Source organism: Brassica napus, chromosome C4, assembly GCF_020379485.1.
Source record: "Brassica napus cultivar Da-Ae chromosome C4, Da-Ae, whole genome shotgun sequence".
Taxonomy (NCBI): Eukaryota; Viridiplantae; Streptophyta; class Magnoliopsida; order Brassicales; family Brassicaceae; genus Brassica; species Brassica napus.
The window spans coordinates 55,028,564-55,043,940 of NC_063447.1; the positions used below are offsets into that span (position 1 = coordinate 55,028,564).

Below are 15,377 nucleotides of genomic sequence, written 5' to 3' on the forward strand. Positions count from 1 at the left end.
CTCAAAGACCCAACCATTCAAACCTTTATTTTTCTTGTCCATTTCTGAATTTCCTGTTTTATAAAATCCAATTCAAAAGATAAAACAATTCTGTAATTCTACATTTCAGTTTACCTAAAGTTTTCAAACCCACAGTTGTAGGATTCATAAAATTGATAATGACTTGACTGATCTGATCTACCAATATGTTTTATATATCTTTCAGTTATATTATTCTAAGTAGAAATCCTAGTTTATATATCTCTTATAAATATATTATGTCAGTTTAAACTTAATTAGTTAGTCACATATCTACAGCATTAACACATTATGTAATATGTTAGTCGAAATAGTTAATTAATTCTCGATGTTCTTAGAAAATTCAACAATTGCCATACCAAATTAAATTTTATCTCTCTCATATTTAGAAGTTTTCAGACATTATTCTCACTTTTGTTATGATTTAAAACCAGTGGTCAATAATTTTAAAAATAAAAAATTTCTTGTTTGCAAAAGAAAAACTAAGATAGATTAAGATATTTTTAAACAATTTAAGAATGGAAAGTTTAGTTCTAGTTTCAAATAGATTAATCACTTTGTTTTTATCAATTTTTTTTTTTAAATAACAATATTGTGCGATATTGATAAGCCCTTTTCATCGGTTCAAAACACCTAATCATATTGGGTCAGTATTCCCTTTAGACCCGATCGACAATATTATAGAAAAATTATAGTCTATACAAGGTTTCTACTTCGAGCTATAGCAAAGTCTTGCACACATTTTCATGCATGACGTATGAATAATAACACGATGGCATTGATGCTACGTGTGTTTGCATTTTAGTTCATTATTCAACTAAAATGAAACTTTGTTCCAGTTATAAAGCGCACTTATCCGGGTTGGCAAGAAAAACCATCCCTAGTAATAACAAAAACATAAGCTTCGTCTCACTAATTCATGAGTACTCAATTATCAGAATATATTTTGTAGATTTGATGTGGATTGGAAGTGAGCATTATCACTTGGCCTTTCGACTTTAGACATGGAATCATGGCATTTCCGCATATGGTTAAAACAAAAAGGACCTTTCAAGAATCACACACCCATTTAATTGTTTTTTTTTTTTTTTTTTTTTTTTGATAACCCAGGTGTTTCCACCTTTCAAGAATCACACACCCATTTAATTGTTAGCACTATTACATAAGTTACATCATATATATTCACATTTTTGGATTGATACGAATATTTCATTTAATAAGAAGAAATATATTTGAGGAGACAGTCGACATTGAAATGAGGGACCCCGAATTTTCCTAATGATTCCCTTGTTTCATCATTACCCGCCTCAAACCTATATCTAGTGAAACCCATGTGAGACTCCACCACATGTATACTCCAAAACTAACATCTCTTTGCTCAAGTCAAAAACAAGATTTGTAAGAACAATAAATTTGGCAAACCAGTTTCTTTTCCTTTTCCACGTTGATTACATAACCGGATTGAATCGAAATCAACAAACCAGATCCGGTTCAGTTTAGTTGGATTTTTAAAGCGTTCTCACCTTTTCGCTTGGCTATCATTTTCTTTTAGTTAAATAGACAATTAACTTCCTATGGTTACTCTGAGAACACCACACAGCAAAAATGAATGAAGCAAGAATTCAATGTAACTCTTTAGACGTTACTCGAAATCAACAAATATGATACAAAACAAGAATAGAGACTATAGTATATAAGTTTAAAAGCTCAAGTTGTAGTTGCAGGCTCTTGACTGGTCTCCAAATCTTTCATATTCTTTATTTTTTCTTGCGTCTGTCCTCTCCCTTCACTCTCTGCAACACATGTTCTCTGCCAGTCCAGCTCACTTTAGCGCCTTCTCTTTGAGCTGCTCAAGAACCAGAGGACAGGAAGAAACAAAACAGTTCAGTACAAAAGATAAAAGAAGTAGCAAAACGGGCTTCAATCACCACACAGAACGCAGAGGAAGCCAGTGGGCCGTATGTGCCACTGAAATGTTATGACGGGCTAAGCTAACTTGGCCCATATTGAGCCTGACCCTGATTTAGTATTTTAGGCTCGAAAAAGATGAAGTAATTGGATAGCGAGAGAGAAAGCCTATGAAACGAAATAACGGTTTGTGTAAACCGCTTTTTTTTCCGGTTCGGTTTAAACAAGACTTGAAGCAAAGCGCTTTGCCCTAAAGCGTCAGTTTCTGTGTAAGCGACGTGTTGAAAAATACAACAATATTTCACTTGGTCAAACTGATTGGACTGTAACGGATATCCTTTTTTTTGTAGCTTTAATATTCTAACCATTGTTGATCTCAGATTCTTAGTTGCTCTGAGTTTAGTTTTTGTATGTAAAACAAAAGAGTTGTATTGTTCTTAAAAGAAAATCTTCACAGTTGCCGCAAGCTCTATCAGTGAATTGCGGCTGTGCAAGCGAAGTGCAAGGAAACATAAGATGGAATACGGACAGAGCTTGAAGTTTTTCGGAGCAAGTCCTTCCATTAGAACCCCTAATGACCTCTTATGATTAAATTAATTAGTAATTAATAAAGTTATTTAAAAAGTTAAGAACTTTAGTTAGTGAAAATATTTTTTTCCTCCTCTAATGGGATAACTTCGTTGGGTTCTTAAATTTATTTTTTTAAGTAGAATGATTTAAAATAAAAGCATACATAAATTTTTTAATAAAAATGACATAAAAACATATTAAAAATACAAATACAAATTGTAAACGAGAAAAAGCCGATTAGTTAAAATCTTGATTTGTTCCAAATTTTTGTCATATATTCTCAACCAAATCAGCTTTCAATTGTTGATGTATTGTTTTATCACGAACTCGATTCCGAATGCTCATCATATTGCCGAGATTTGAAGGCATATTCGTAGAATACGTGAAATCCACTTGTGAACTTCGGTTGTGCAAACACTGATACATCAAACTGAGTGCACCCATCTCGTTCGTCTTCTACGATCATATTATGTAGAATGATACATGCTCTCATTATCTTTCCAATTTTTATTTTATCCCACAAAAGAGCTGGATTTTTGACTATGGCAAATCGAACTTGCAAGACCCCAAAAGTACGCTCGACATCTTTACGTACAACTTCTTGATGTGTAGCGAATAAGGATGCTTTCGGACCTTGCGGAAGTGAAATAGATTGGACAAAAGTAGCCCATTTTGGATAAATACCATATGTGAGATAGTAAGCCAAATGGTACTCGTGTCCGTTGACAATGTAATTAACCTTTGGAGCTCGACCTTGTAATATATCATCAAAAACCGGTGATCGATCAAGAATATTGATATCGTTTAATGTACCTGGGGGTCCGAAAAATGCATGCCATATCAGATATCGTGTGAAGCTACAGCCTCTAAAACAATGGTTGGCTTTCCTGATCCACGTGTATATTGACATTTCCATGCGGCCGGACAATTCTTCCACTCCCAATGCATACAATCGGTGCTTCCTATCATCCCGGGAAATCCGCGTATCTCTCCAATATCGAGTAGTCGTTGAAGATCTTCTGGCGTGGGTCTTCTTAGATACTCATCTCCAAGTAAATTTATGATTCCAAGAACAAAATGTTCCAAGCATAAAAGTGCGGTGGACTCACCAAGTCGGAGGTATTCGTCGACCGCATCAGCTGGGCAACCATATGTCATCATATGAATTGATGTCGTTGCCTTTTGTAACGGAGAGTGACAGAACCTTCCAGTAGCATCTCTTCTTTGTTGAAAGTATGGGAGTTCAACGGAGAGTCGATCAACAATACGCATGAACAAGGGCTTGTTCATTCGAAAACGGCGTCGAAACATGTGAGAAGGATATGTTGCATCTTCACTAAAATAATCGTTCCATAACTGCATGTGTCCTTATTCTCGTTGTCTTTCAATGTAGGCTTGTTTCTTTTTAGACCTTGATACTTCTTCATGCTCGCCATGATGAATGAGAAGATTTTCGAATTGTTGATCGAAACTTTGTTCAAATCTTTTATCCATTTCTTCGAAATTATTAGAAGAAGATGATGCCATTAAAAAAGATATGTGAAGAAAGAAGTTAAGAAATGTGAAGAAACAATATAGAGTATCTCTCTCTCGGTAGTTAAGAAATGTGCAGAAACAATTTAGAAGAAATAAGTTAAGAAATGTGAAGAAACAACGTAGAAAGATATGTGAAGAAATATTGTGTTATGTTTTGCTCGGTTCTTTTAGTATCGTTTTGATGTGCTCGGTACACGTTTTGGAGAAAAATAAGAAATAAGAAAGCAAAACACAACTTATAAAGACACAACTTATAAAGACACAACTAATATTGTCTTCTTCTGTCACAAGGTTACTGTCTACTCACAAGATACAACTTATTACAACACTTATTACATTGAACTCACGAGATACAAACCACCAAATGTCTTCTTCTGTCACAAGGTTACTGTCTACTCACGAGATACAACTTATTACTACACTTATTACATGGAACTCACGAGATACAAACCACCAAATGTCTTCTTCTGTCCCATGTTTTCTTACTGTCTTCCACCTGAAATAAAAACAAAAAACAACACGAGAAACATCAGACCAAGACAACACGAGAAACACAACAGAGCAACTGATTTAACCCACACATACGAATCCCTCATCTCAACTGAAACCAACAAGAGAAATATTATTCAGACCATACAACCAGGTACCTGAATCAAAGCGAGCTTAACCCACACATACGAATCCCTCATCTTCAGTGAAGCATATAACCTGGAAAAAATCAGGATTAATTAGTCTTTACTTGATACATTGGTCATAGATGTATATATAATAAACTGAATCAACAAAGCATTTGTTAAGGAAGAGATTTGATTAACCATTAATTAAGGAAGATGACAATGTTACAAACCCAAAGAAGACAAAATCAGACACAAAAGCATAACAAAATCTTAAAACAAACTAAAACTCAGAAACTAATTAGCCAACATATCATTAAAAAGCTTGTTTTTCAAAGCAATTTCAAGTTCATCAAGAGGCTCTGTCTTGGCAATGAGGCTGTCAAGCAATTTTTGCTTGTTAAGCTTCTCCTTCAAAGCAAAGTCCTTTTGCTTTATCTCCCAAATACTCTGAAACTCCATACGCGCCTTCCCTTCCTCTTCGAAAGTCATTTTACCTTTGCCCTTTGCGGCTTTAACACCAATAGGCCGAGCACTACCTTCATCGTCACCATAGGTAAGTGGCACTGACGTTGATGACTGTGCGGACTGCTCATCAAGCTTTCTTCTTTTTGAGTTCAGATTTCCTTTAGCAGAGGAAGCATCACACCATTTCTGATCATGCCTTAGTTCTAACCATGCATGCTCAAGTGTGAATTTGCTCTTGTAATCATTGAAGAATATTTCATGAGCCATCTTCAACACATCATCCTCGCTCTGGCCACTTGATTTTTGTTTTGTTGCAGCATCGTAACACTCAACAAACTTACACACGCCCTCATTTATCTTCCCCCACCTTTGTTTACAGTGTGATAGCTCTCTCTTTGCAAACCCGCAAGCTTAGGACTTGAACCAAAATAAGCTGCAATTCGTTTCCAAAACGCAATTGCTTTCTGCTCATTACCAACCACTGGGTCTTTGGAGGTGTTCAGCCAAGCACTGATGAGCACAACGTCCTCTGTTGGTGAACATTTCCTTCTCTCCTTGCGGTCGTCCACACTGTGAGCTTCTACGTCTGCAGCTTCACCCCATTGTGTACCGAAGAAAACATTCGAGTCAGAGGGTTGAGTGTTTGGTTATTGGTTGGTTAAGAGCTCTAAAAAGCTAGAAGACTGGCTATAAGAATCCATATAAGTTAGAAGATTGAAGGAAATAACAAAGGAGATTGCAAAGGAGAGAGGGCTGTTGTTCAGATTTAAAGGGCAAGTTAAAAGTTGTAAAACTTTTAAGTAGTTGAAGTTAATGCCAATCACTTCACCATTTAGGTTTCAACTACAACTTAGAGAAACGAGTTCATCGTTTCATCTTTTAACTACACCTTACAGAAACGATTTCATCGTTTCATATTTTAAATAATTACATTGTAAGTATTGTTTTTAGAAGTTAATGTCAATCAATGTCTACCTAAATTCAATGTCTACACCTAAAACTAAATGTAAATCACCTCACCGCAACTAACGCAAACCATAATACTAATGTCCATTTAATTCCCAACCAACTCGATATCTAACTTCTCTTAAAGGAAAAGTATACTAACCTCTTGCTTTCTGCAATGAAATACGGATGCTTTAATGATGGTGAATCCGTTTGTGTTATTTCCGTAATGCATCAAAAGTAAACTCACAACCAACTTGTTACAAAACCAACAAAGAACGTTAGCTTAAATTAAATGGAACTTAACAATTAAAGGCAAACAGACGAACACTAAAAGATATGAAAATAAAGAGAACAACAGCTTGGTGTGATCATGTCTACCTAAATTCATATTTTACCACAGAGCCTTAACCAATTTTATCTCCTTGTTAAGACAGAAAAACTAAGAACATAAGCAAGTATATTAATTTTCCCGAAACAATCATTCCCACCATTATACTAAAGTCCATTATAACAGGGTAAGGAAAACAAGACTAACCAATGTAACTACAACGTCTTTTATGAAGCTTCAGTAAACCCGATACTGAATAGATCCTTCTTTCTTCCTCTCTCCATGGAGTACCTACGAAAACCATAAGCTCAGTAAACTGATTCGATCAAAACAAACATTGAATCAGAGACATAGAAAGATACATATCTCTCTTTTTGTCGCGGCTCTTTGAATAACAACGAGGTCTGGAATCTGAACAAGAACAAACAACTATAAGATGGAACTCATATGATGTAATAAGATAGACAAACATGGGAGATAAACACAGACATACAAAGATACATACCTCTCATTCTCTCACGGCTCTTTGAATAACAACGACGTTATGACCCTGGACAACAACAAAGGAATATACGATGAAACACATACGATGTAATAAGATAGACAAAGGGAGGAGATAAACAGGGTCAAGGAGATAAATAGAGTCAAATCTCATCATCGAAACAAAAATTCCAATCCTAATCGAAGGGATTCAATTCACGGGAACAAAAAAAAACAAAGGAAATCGAACCTTCATGGTGATTGCAAGGACGGATTGGGAGAAGAACATCGACGAAGAAAGAGTGAGACCAACCGACGAAGAGAAAGACCAACCGACGATGGGATTTTGAGGCCGTCGAAGAAGAGACAGACATAATCGAGGACGACGAAACATATCAAACATCTTTTTCGGTCGAGATTTCGACGGAATCGACGACGAAGAGAGAGACCGACAAAGGATTTCAAGTTCATCCAAGACGAAACACACAAACGACGGAGAAAACAAGGGTTGGCTTTTTTCACCCTTTCGTGTGAATAGAAGAAGCCAATCCGAGTGTGCCAAGTAAATGGCTCTTACCAATCCTTTTTCCCTTTAATTAAGCACCAGTTCTTGTTAATTAATGTCTTTTTGATTCATTATTTTCACACTTTACATTAAGAACCCCTTTAGATACACCAATGGAGGTGGTCTCAATAAGCTTTTCAAGAAGCTTTTCAAGAAGCTTTTCAAGACAGCAGGGATGGATGACAAATTGTAAAATCTCTCTTAACCAAACCATGTCATGGGCTTGTTATATCAGGTTTTTACATTTTGGGTTCGGTTTGACAAAAAAAAACTGATTACACAACTTGGTGTACACATGGAATCATGGTAATTTCGAGACGTCTAATTTAATCACAAGAGGAATAGTCTAATTCCCTGTTCGGGAACGCGCTAGGCGCTAGTCGGGCGGTTGGGTTGGGCCTAGCGCCTAAAGAGAAAATCGGAGATTAATCGGAAATTATGCGGGTCGGAATTTTTAGATGGTTTACTATGTTATAAAACATGTTAATATTTAATTGTGTATAACATTAATACATTTTCATGTTTAAGATTGTATAAAACACAGAAATAGAATATATAAACTTAATATAGTGTAATTTTCATCAAAATTATGAATATAAATGATATTTATAAAATTTTAGATCAAATAAATAAATAAAAATATTATTAAAAAAAAAAAAAAAAAAAAAATAAAAAAAATAAATAAATAAAAAAATAGATTAGGCGGCCGCCTAGGCGGCTAGGCGGTCATTTAGGCGGTCTAGGAGGAAAAAAATCGGATATCCGATTTTTTAAACCGATTTGGCATAAATCGGGGCGGAAAAGTGACGCGTAACGCCTAGGCGGCTAGGCGGCCGAGTTTTAGAACAGGGGTCTAATTTAATCACGAGAAGAATAGTAGGAAAGTGACTATATTTTATATCATTTCAGCCATTTTTAACAATCTTGAGTGGATTGGCCAAAATTTTATATATATTATATAATTTATGTTCCATGAAATTTTGGAGTGGATAGTTTTTTCACACATGGTTTTAGAGATTAAGATTTATCAATACTATATTAATCTTAAGTATCCTTAAAATTTAATATAATAAAATAAAGCTAAACCAAAACAGTTCTTAAAACATCAAAATATTTATTATATTAACTGAGTGCCTTTGGAAAAAAGCTTTGTTGTGATATATTATCCAACTTTTGTTTGTTTGCTCATAAAATATTCTTAATTTATCAAGATTTAAAACGTGAACCAGTATAGCCCTAAACAAAGTAGAGAATGTTTTAGGATGATGTTTATATTTAAAGTTCAAAGAACAATCTCAGTGGTGCGATATTACGTATGCGTCAACTTTAATTATTACATCTTCGTTTTCACCTAATCACGTTTTTATCATTGTAATTGTTCAATCAAATAGTCTCAATCCAATAACCAGCTTATGATATTTGAACCGAATGGTGTTAACGTTGATGGTTTTCACCTAATCACGTTTTTATCCACAGATTTTAAGGTCCACAAAATATATTTATTTTCATTTATTCGTTTTAAAAGTTTAATAATTATGAAAGAAAGAGATAACTACTGCTGCTATTGATGGATTAAAGTACTGCAAATGGGAAAAATATTACAATATCTTTTTTAAAAGAAAACATTACAATATGCAAATTGCAGTATTTGAAACTATAATGGATAGACAACTGACATACTTAATACATAATCTGTAATATTTTGCGTATTCTGGACGTTGGAGTCTTGGACTTTAGATGCAGAAGCTTTTGAAATCATCGACCTTAACAACAAAACTAAATTCTTGTAACATATAAATATAAAATTATAGCGGAAAATAGTAGTATAGTTGAAATGGAAAAATAACTGAATGTGAAGACTACTAAATCGACTCATTATTTGACTTCGGTTGACTTCGAAATGGCTCTCTGAAATGGTTAAAATGATGTAATCGATTCATATTTTACATGCAACTAACATAGAGGATTTGACGGGATGAGTCAGCTCTACTGGTTAGAGCCTTGGGAGCCAATTGTCATGTTCCCGGGTTCGACGCCAGCCGGAGGCGAACTGTTCATCCCTGTCACCAAATGCGGTACTGGGTGTTGGACCTTGTCCCCAGCCCAGGTACAGCCCTCCCGGGTGAAGTGGACCGCTGCCTAACCGGGTCCAGGGGAATGATCCACGTAAGTGGGGAACCCCTGGATTATCAAAAAAAAAAAAAAAAAAACTAACGTAGAGGAAACAAATATAACTTTTTAAATTTATTCATTTGGTTTACAAAAAGACTCTTTCAAGCCTTAAGGACAAAAACCAACACGAACTCAAAGTCAGAACTCAGGTATGTCGGAAAATGCTTCAATCCTACGACAGCTAGTGAAAAGATCAAACCAGAACTCCATGTCATCATTATACAACTTCGAGTTATTATAACTATGTCTCTTACTATTCCTCTCTAGCAATCCTTCCCAACCTTCAATCTTTTTCTCATTGTTACTCGAATTATCTACCGATACGACCTCTGACCAAAAACTCTCATCAACCAATGCAGAAATATCCTCGTGCGACATCGTATCGTCCTTGTTATTATTATCTGATATGTCGAGTGTCGTAGTGCTATTTGAAAACTGTTGCGGAGAGGTTGTGTAGACCATCACAGGCTCTTTGTCTTCGTGTGTGGTGTCGTTAGAACCGTTAATGTCCTTGGCGTCTCCGCCATTGTTTTGATTTTTGTTGAGTCTTTTCTTCAAATGAGTGTGCCAAACATTTTTTATTTCATTGTCGGTTCGTCCTGGCAACTTTGCAGCAATCGCAGACCATCTAAATTAATAGCAAACAAACAAAAGTAAACACTATTAGAAAAGTGTCTTACATATGATATATTATGGATTTCATCAATTTATTAGTTAAATATTGCCTTTTAAAGCAGAAAACATGGAGATACATCATACATAGAAGATGACAACAAAACAAAAGCTAATATACGCCATATGTTTTGCATTGGTCGAGGTGCGTATCTTGTCTAAGAGTAACATTGAAGGTTGTTTTATTTTTCTTTATAAAAACTCTGAAAACAAATCTTTCGAGACTGAGTAAATCACGGGTATAAATAATGAATATCCTCAGCTCCACAGTGTTAAAAAACATATTAAAATATTTTGCAAACCGGAAATAACAAAAAAAAAATCATTTATAAACTTGCAAAGTGGAAAGAGTAAAAGGGAGCTGAAGTAAAATTAAAGGAAAATAAAAAATCTTCGAACCAGAAACAGTTTTTGATCCTTCTTCAAGAAAAGATTGAACAAATTGATGATTAGTTCTCTTTAGACAAAAAAAAAAGAAGAAGACAAACCTGTTGCCCAACACTTCATGTAGATTGATGATAGTTTGTTCTTCTTGAGGGGTGAAATTGCCACGTTTGATGTCTGGTCTCAGATAATTAATCCAACGAAGTCTGCAACTTTTTCCACATCTAAGTAATCCTAAGAATTTTCCAAAGAAAAACCAAAAACGTATTGCTTACAGATCAAGAAGTAGTGATAGAAAATAAATATACAAAATAAATTAAAATCACCTGCGTGTTTGGGAAGGGCTCGCCAGTTAGAATGACCATAGAGATGAATATAGTTGATCAAGATTTGATCTTCTTCAGGAGTCCATGGTCCTCTCTTCATCCCCATTTTTTCACAACATGGTGCTCTTCCCATTTTTCCCGGTTGTACTCACAAGAAAATAAACCAAAATTTTAGTAGTTTTTCTCCTCAAATGAGTAAAATGATTAGACGGCCAGGTGTTGGATGGGTATGGAGTTTTTTGAGAGCTAAAGAAGTTAAAGGAAGCATGCGATGCAGACATTTAGTCTGTTTATTATATATATATATATAGACATTAACAATATGGGTTAAAATATTAGTTAATTACAAATGCAACCGTGAGACAATTCCAAGTTGAAAATTTCTCATACTTTTGATTCACACTGTCCAAAGTTTCCAACTTTATTTCCTTTAACTTTTTAGCCATGAGAAAGTTAATTAATACAATGTAACTTCGTTTAGGTGGTCGATATAATGGTAAGAAACTTAATAAGGTATTACTATTACGTATGTTAAAAAGTACAGAAAAAATTGTTATTACATTTAATTAATACAATGTAACTTCGTTTAGGTGGTCGATATAATGGTAAGAAACTTAATAAGGTATTACTATTACGTATGTTAAAAAGTACAGAAAAAATTGTTATTACATTTAATTAATACAATGTAACTTCGTTTAGGTGGTCGATATAATGGTAAGAAACTTAATAAGGTATTACTATTACGTATGTTAAAAAGTACACAAAAAATTGTTATTACATTTTAAATACAAAAATATATTTTTAAATGTTTCTAACATTTAGAAGATGAGGAAAAATTCTGTGAATTTTAATCTTTACTAATTATAATAAATGAAAACATATTATGTCGTTCTACTATTCCATGTGTAAGTTGCTTTTTAAGTTTATGCAGAAGAAGAAATGATATTTGTGTAAAGGCAGATGAGCAGTAAAGCACTAGAAAGGGGTGGACAAATTTTCTAAACTCGATTTGATATTTGTCCTGATCTATGTTCCTATGGTTTTAGTATTCGGAAGTTGAGCTTCATATTCATACATAAATATTTGCAGGGTACAATTTCAAAATACGTTATAGATTGATAGAGATTTTAAATTCTAGTTGAATGGTCATTTCATGATTTTTTTTAATTTTGATACATCCCTTATATACTAAAAGAGAATCATTACAACATTTGAAATAGCCAAAGTGTCATCGCCATAATGATTCTTAGAATCTTTAGAAAATATGTTGTTTCATCTAAATATATAATAAATTTTTTATTACCCTAACTATAAATTAATTATTAATATTTTTTATTCTTTCCTTAAATAAAAATTATGGAATTGCCTAATGTTGCTAAAATATATATGACAATTAATTATTTTGAATAATAAAGAGTTGATAATAATTAGTTAGTCCTCTATCATTTTTTAACTCATTAAAATAAATCAAACAACCACATTAATCATATAATAAAAATTTAGATTTTCCGTATATGTTATATTTGATTTTTTTTTAAAACGACTATAAATGACTAAAACTGTTAAAAGTCTCAGATTAAAATTTTGTTATCCATGGTTTAAATTTTTTTTGTTATGAAAAGATTCAAGTAATTACAACATCATATAAGTATGGAATCTCATTTAAGAAATATTAAGATTGATATATATATATATGTGTGTGTGTGTGTGTGTGTGTATATATATCGCTTAATATAAATTATATACCATACAAAAGATAAATAAATATTTAATTTCAAAATTTGCTTTGAATTTGTTTTTTGATAAAATCTTCGAACAAACATTGACAACTTAATATGTAAATTTTAAAATTCGCAGTGAATTTAATTAAAAATTTATAAATTACTAAAATGATTTAACATCCCACCAAAAAAAATGTTATCAGTGATTTAAAGTTTTTGTTATAAAAAGCACAAATAATCAAAAAATAATATGAGTAGAAACAATTATATAATTAAAAATGATGTTAATATCATTTAAAAATAAAAAATATGTATTTGAATTAAAAAAAAATATTTATGTGTTTGCACCAATTTAATAATGATATACGTAACAGTTACTGAATTTTAATTATTCAATATATATTTATTATTACATAATATATAAAAGAATATATAATACGTAAAATAATTTATATATAATGTTCATTCCGTGCAGGACGTAGATCTTAACCTAGTATAATGCTATATATATATATGATACTTATGTTTTATTTTCTTATGATACGTTTTTCAAAATCGTTAGATTTGAATGGTTTTTGGATGTTTTTAACGTTTCAAAAATTAACAATGAAAATGATCTGTTTTTTGTTTGAAATGATAAACTCACTAAATCAGAAAAAACTATTTTTCAAAGTGCAAAAGAGAAAATACATTGCCTAAACTTTCCTAACAATTGGATTAGATAGAAGACCGGTAGGAGAGTAATCTACTGAAAGTGAAACTATATTGAATGATATTTGTTAGAAGAAAAATTTTGGAACTAGGTTAGGATCTGCGACTTGCGCGGGATGAACATTATATATATAAATTATTTTAGGTATTATATGTTTTTACATACTATGAAATAATAAATATATATTTAATAATTTAAAATGCAGTAACTGTTACATATATAATTAAATTGGTGCAAACATATAAATAAATTTTATTAATCCAAACGATATTTTACTTTTTGATAGATATAAAATTAAATTTAAATAATATTAATAAATAAAGTATATTTTTAATATTAATGTCTATTAAATGATATTTTCTAATCATATGATTTTTTTGATCATTTGTATATTTTATAGAAAAACATTAAATTACTAATTTTTTTCAGTGTGGATTAACAGTTTTAGTAATTTATAATTTAAAAAAAAAATTAAATTGTCAATGTTTGTTCAAAGCTTTTATCAAAATAAATTGTTCAAAGTAAAATTTTAAATTAAAATATTTATGTATTTTATATGGTATATAGTTTAATTTAAAATGATATATATATATATATATATATATCTTTTGATCTTAATAATTAATTAAATTAGACTTTTTACTTATATGATTTTGTAATCATTTGTATCTTGTCATAAAAAAATTTTAAACCATGGATCAAAAAATTTGAATATGAGAATTTTAACTATTTTATTAATTTATAATCATTTGTAAAAATTCAAAATATTACATATACAGAAAACCTAAATTTTATTATAAGGTTAATATGGTTTTTTAATTTATTTTAATAGTTTTAAATTAAACAAATATGATAAAATATACGCTAATTTTTATCAAATTTTTATTATTCAAAATTATTACTTGTCATATATACTTTAGCCACATTAGAAAATTTCTTTTTATTTAAGGAAATAATAATAAACATTAATAATGAATTTATGGTTAGTTAATAAAAAAATTATTATACAATTAGATGGATCAACCTATTTCTCTAAGGATTTTAAGAATAATCTCAGTGATAAAGTTGTAATATTTTTTAATTAATATATAGGAGATATGTATTTTCTCGTTTGACTTAACAATATATTTAAAAATAATTCAGACATGGGTATTTCTGGTATTTGAATTTTATGTAAGAACTAGAATTCTGATGAAGTATAGATATAAGATTTGACTGGATATTGCCTCCTCGATTACAATCTAGAGTGCATGTAGGTCTAGGCATTTCATGTATCAGTTCGGATATTACCTGACCTATTTTCGGTTCGTGTAGTTTGGTTTGGTTCAGATAGTAAAATTAAGAACTGAAATATATCCAATTTTTTTTTGTTCTTATTTGGTTTCGGTTCCAGTTCATTCGGGTTAAATATCGAGTATTTTAGGTAAAATATTGAATAATTAAGATGATTCAGATAAAAATCTTGGATATTTCTGATTATTTTGGATATTTTGGTTAAAAATATTCGGATACTTTCGGATAGTTCGGATACTTTATAATAATTTAGTCTTTTCAAATATTTTCAGGAATTTTTAATTGATTTTTAAATTTAAAATATATATTTAGTTATGTTATATCTATATATAATTAATATTTTTATATATTTACCCATTACATTTTTGGTTCGGTTCAATTATTTCGGATTTAGAAATATATGAACTATTTGGACATTTGAAGGTTTCGGTCTGGTTTCAGTTTCAGGTATTTTAGTTCGGTTCCGGTTCGGATCTTTGGTTACTACGGTTTACTTGCCCATTCACTAAATAGTAAGTTAATTGGTTGGATTAGATCTGGTTTAAATCTGAGTAGGTATATGCTTGAACCTTTTCTTTTATTTTAAAAAGAGTAAATTTGTATATTATTATTTAATGTAAAACCTTTGTAAAAAAAGTAAATACATTTATGTTTTTTTTTTA

General features: G+C 31.5%; 1 protein-coding gene and 1 long non-coding RNA gene across 2 annotated transcripts; both read right to left on the reverse strand.

Moving 5' to 3' along the window:
- Positions 1-1,198: 1,198 nt before the first annotated feature.
- LOC106359140 lies at positions 1,199-7,008 on the reverse strand. The gene is made up of 4 exons (XR_002657448.2): positions 6,598-7,008; positions 6,223-6,315; positions 4,680-4,740; positions 1,199-4,528 (listed from the first exon to the last, which is right to left on the reverse strand). It is a non-coding gene; the product is annotated as an uncharacterized LOC106359140 (long non-coding RNA).
- A 2,648-nt stretch (positions 7,009-9,656) lies between these two features.
- LOC106360020 (transcription factor MYB14) lies at positions 9,657-11,271 on the reverse strand. Its single transcript, XM_013799631.3, has 3 exons — positions 10,990-11,271; positions 10,768-10,897; positions 9,657-10,235 (listed from the first exon to the last, which is right to left on the reverse strand). The coding sequence occupies exons 1-3, from the start codon at positions 11,120-11,122 to the stop codon at positions 9,746-9,748; spliced, it is 753 nt and encodes a 250-aa protein (XP_013655085.1). The 5' UTR covers positions 11,123-11,271; the 3' UTR covers positions 9,657-9,745.
- Positions 11,272-15,377: the final 4,106 nt, after the last annotated feature.

Bases quoted from the DNA above. Each gene is read 5' to 3' on its own strand.
- LOC106360020 (XM_013799631.3), bottom strand. From the start codon at position 11,122: ATGGGAAGAGCACCATGTTGTGAAAAAATGGGGATGAAGAGAGGACCA. The intron at 10,898-10,989 runs GTGATTTTAATT...GAAAATTCTTAG, and splicing joins AGCCCTTCCCAAACACGCAG to GATTACTTAGATGTGGAAAA. The intron at 10,236-10,767 runs GTTTGTCTTCTT...CTATTAATTTAG, and splicing joins CATGAAGTGTTGGGCAACAG to ATGGTCTGCGATTGCTGCAA.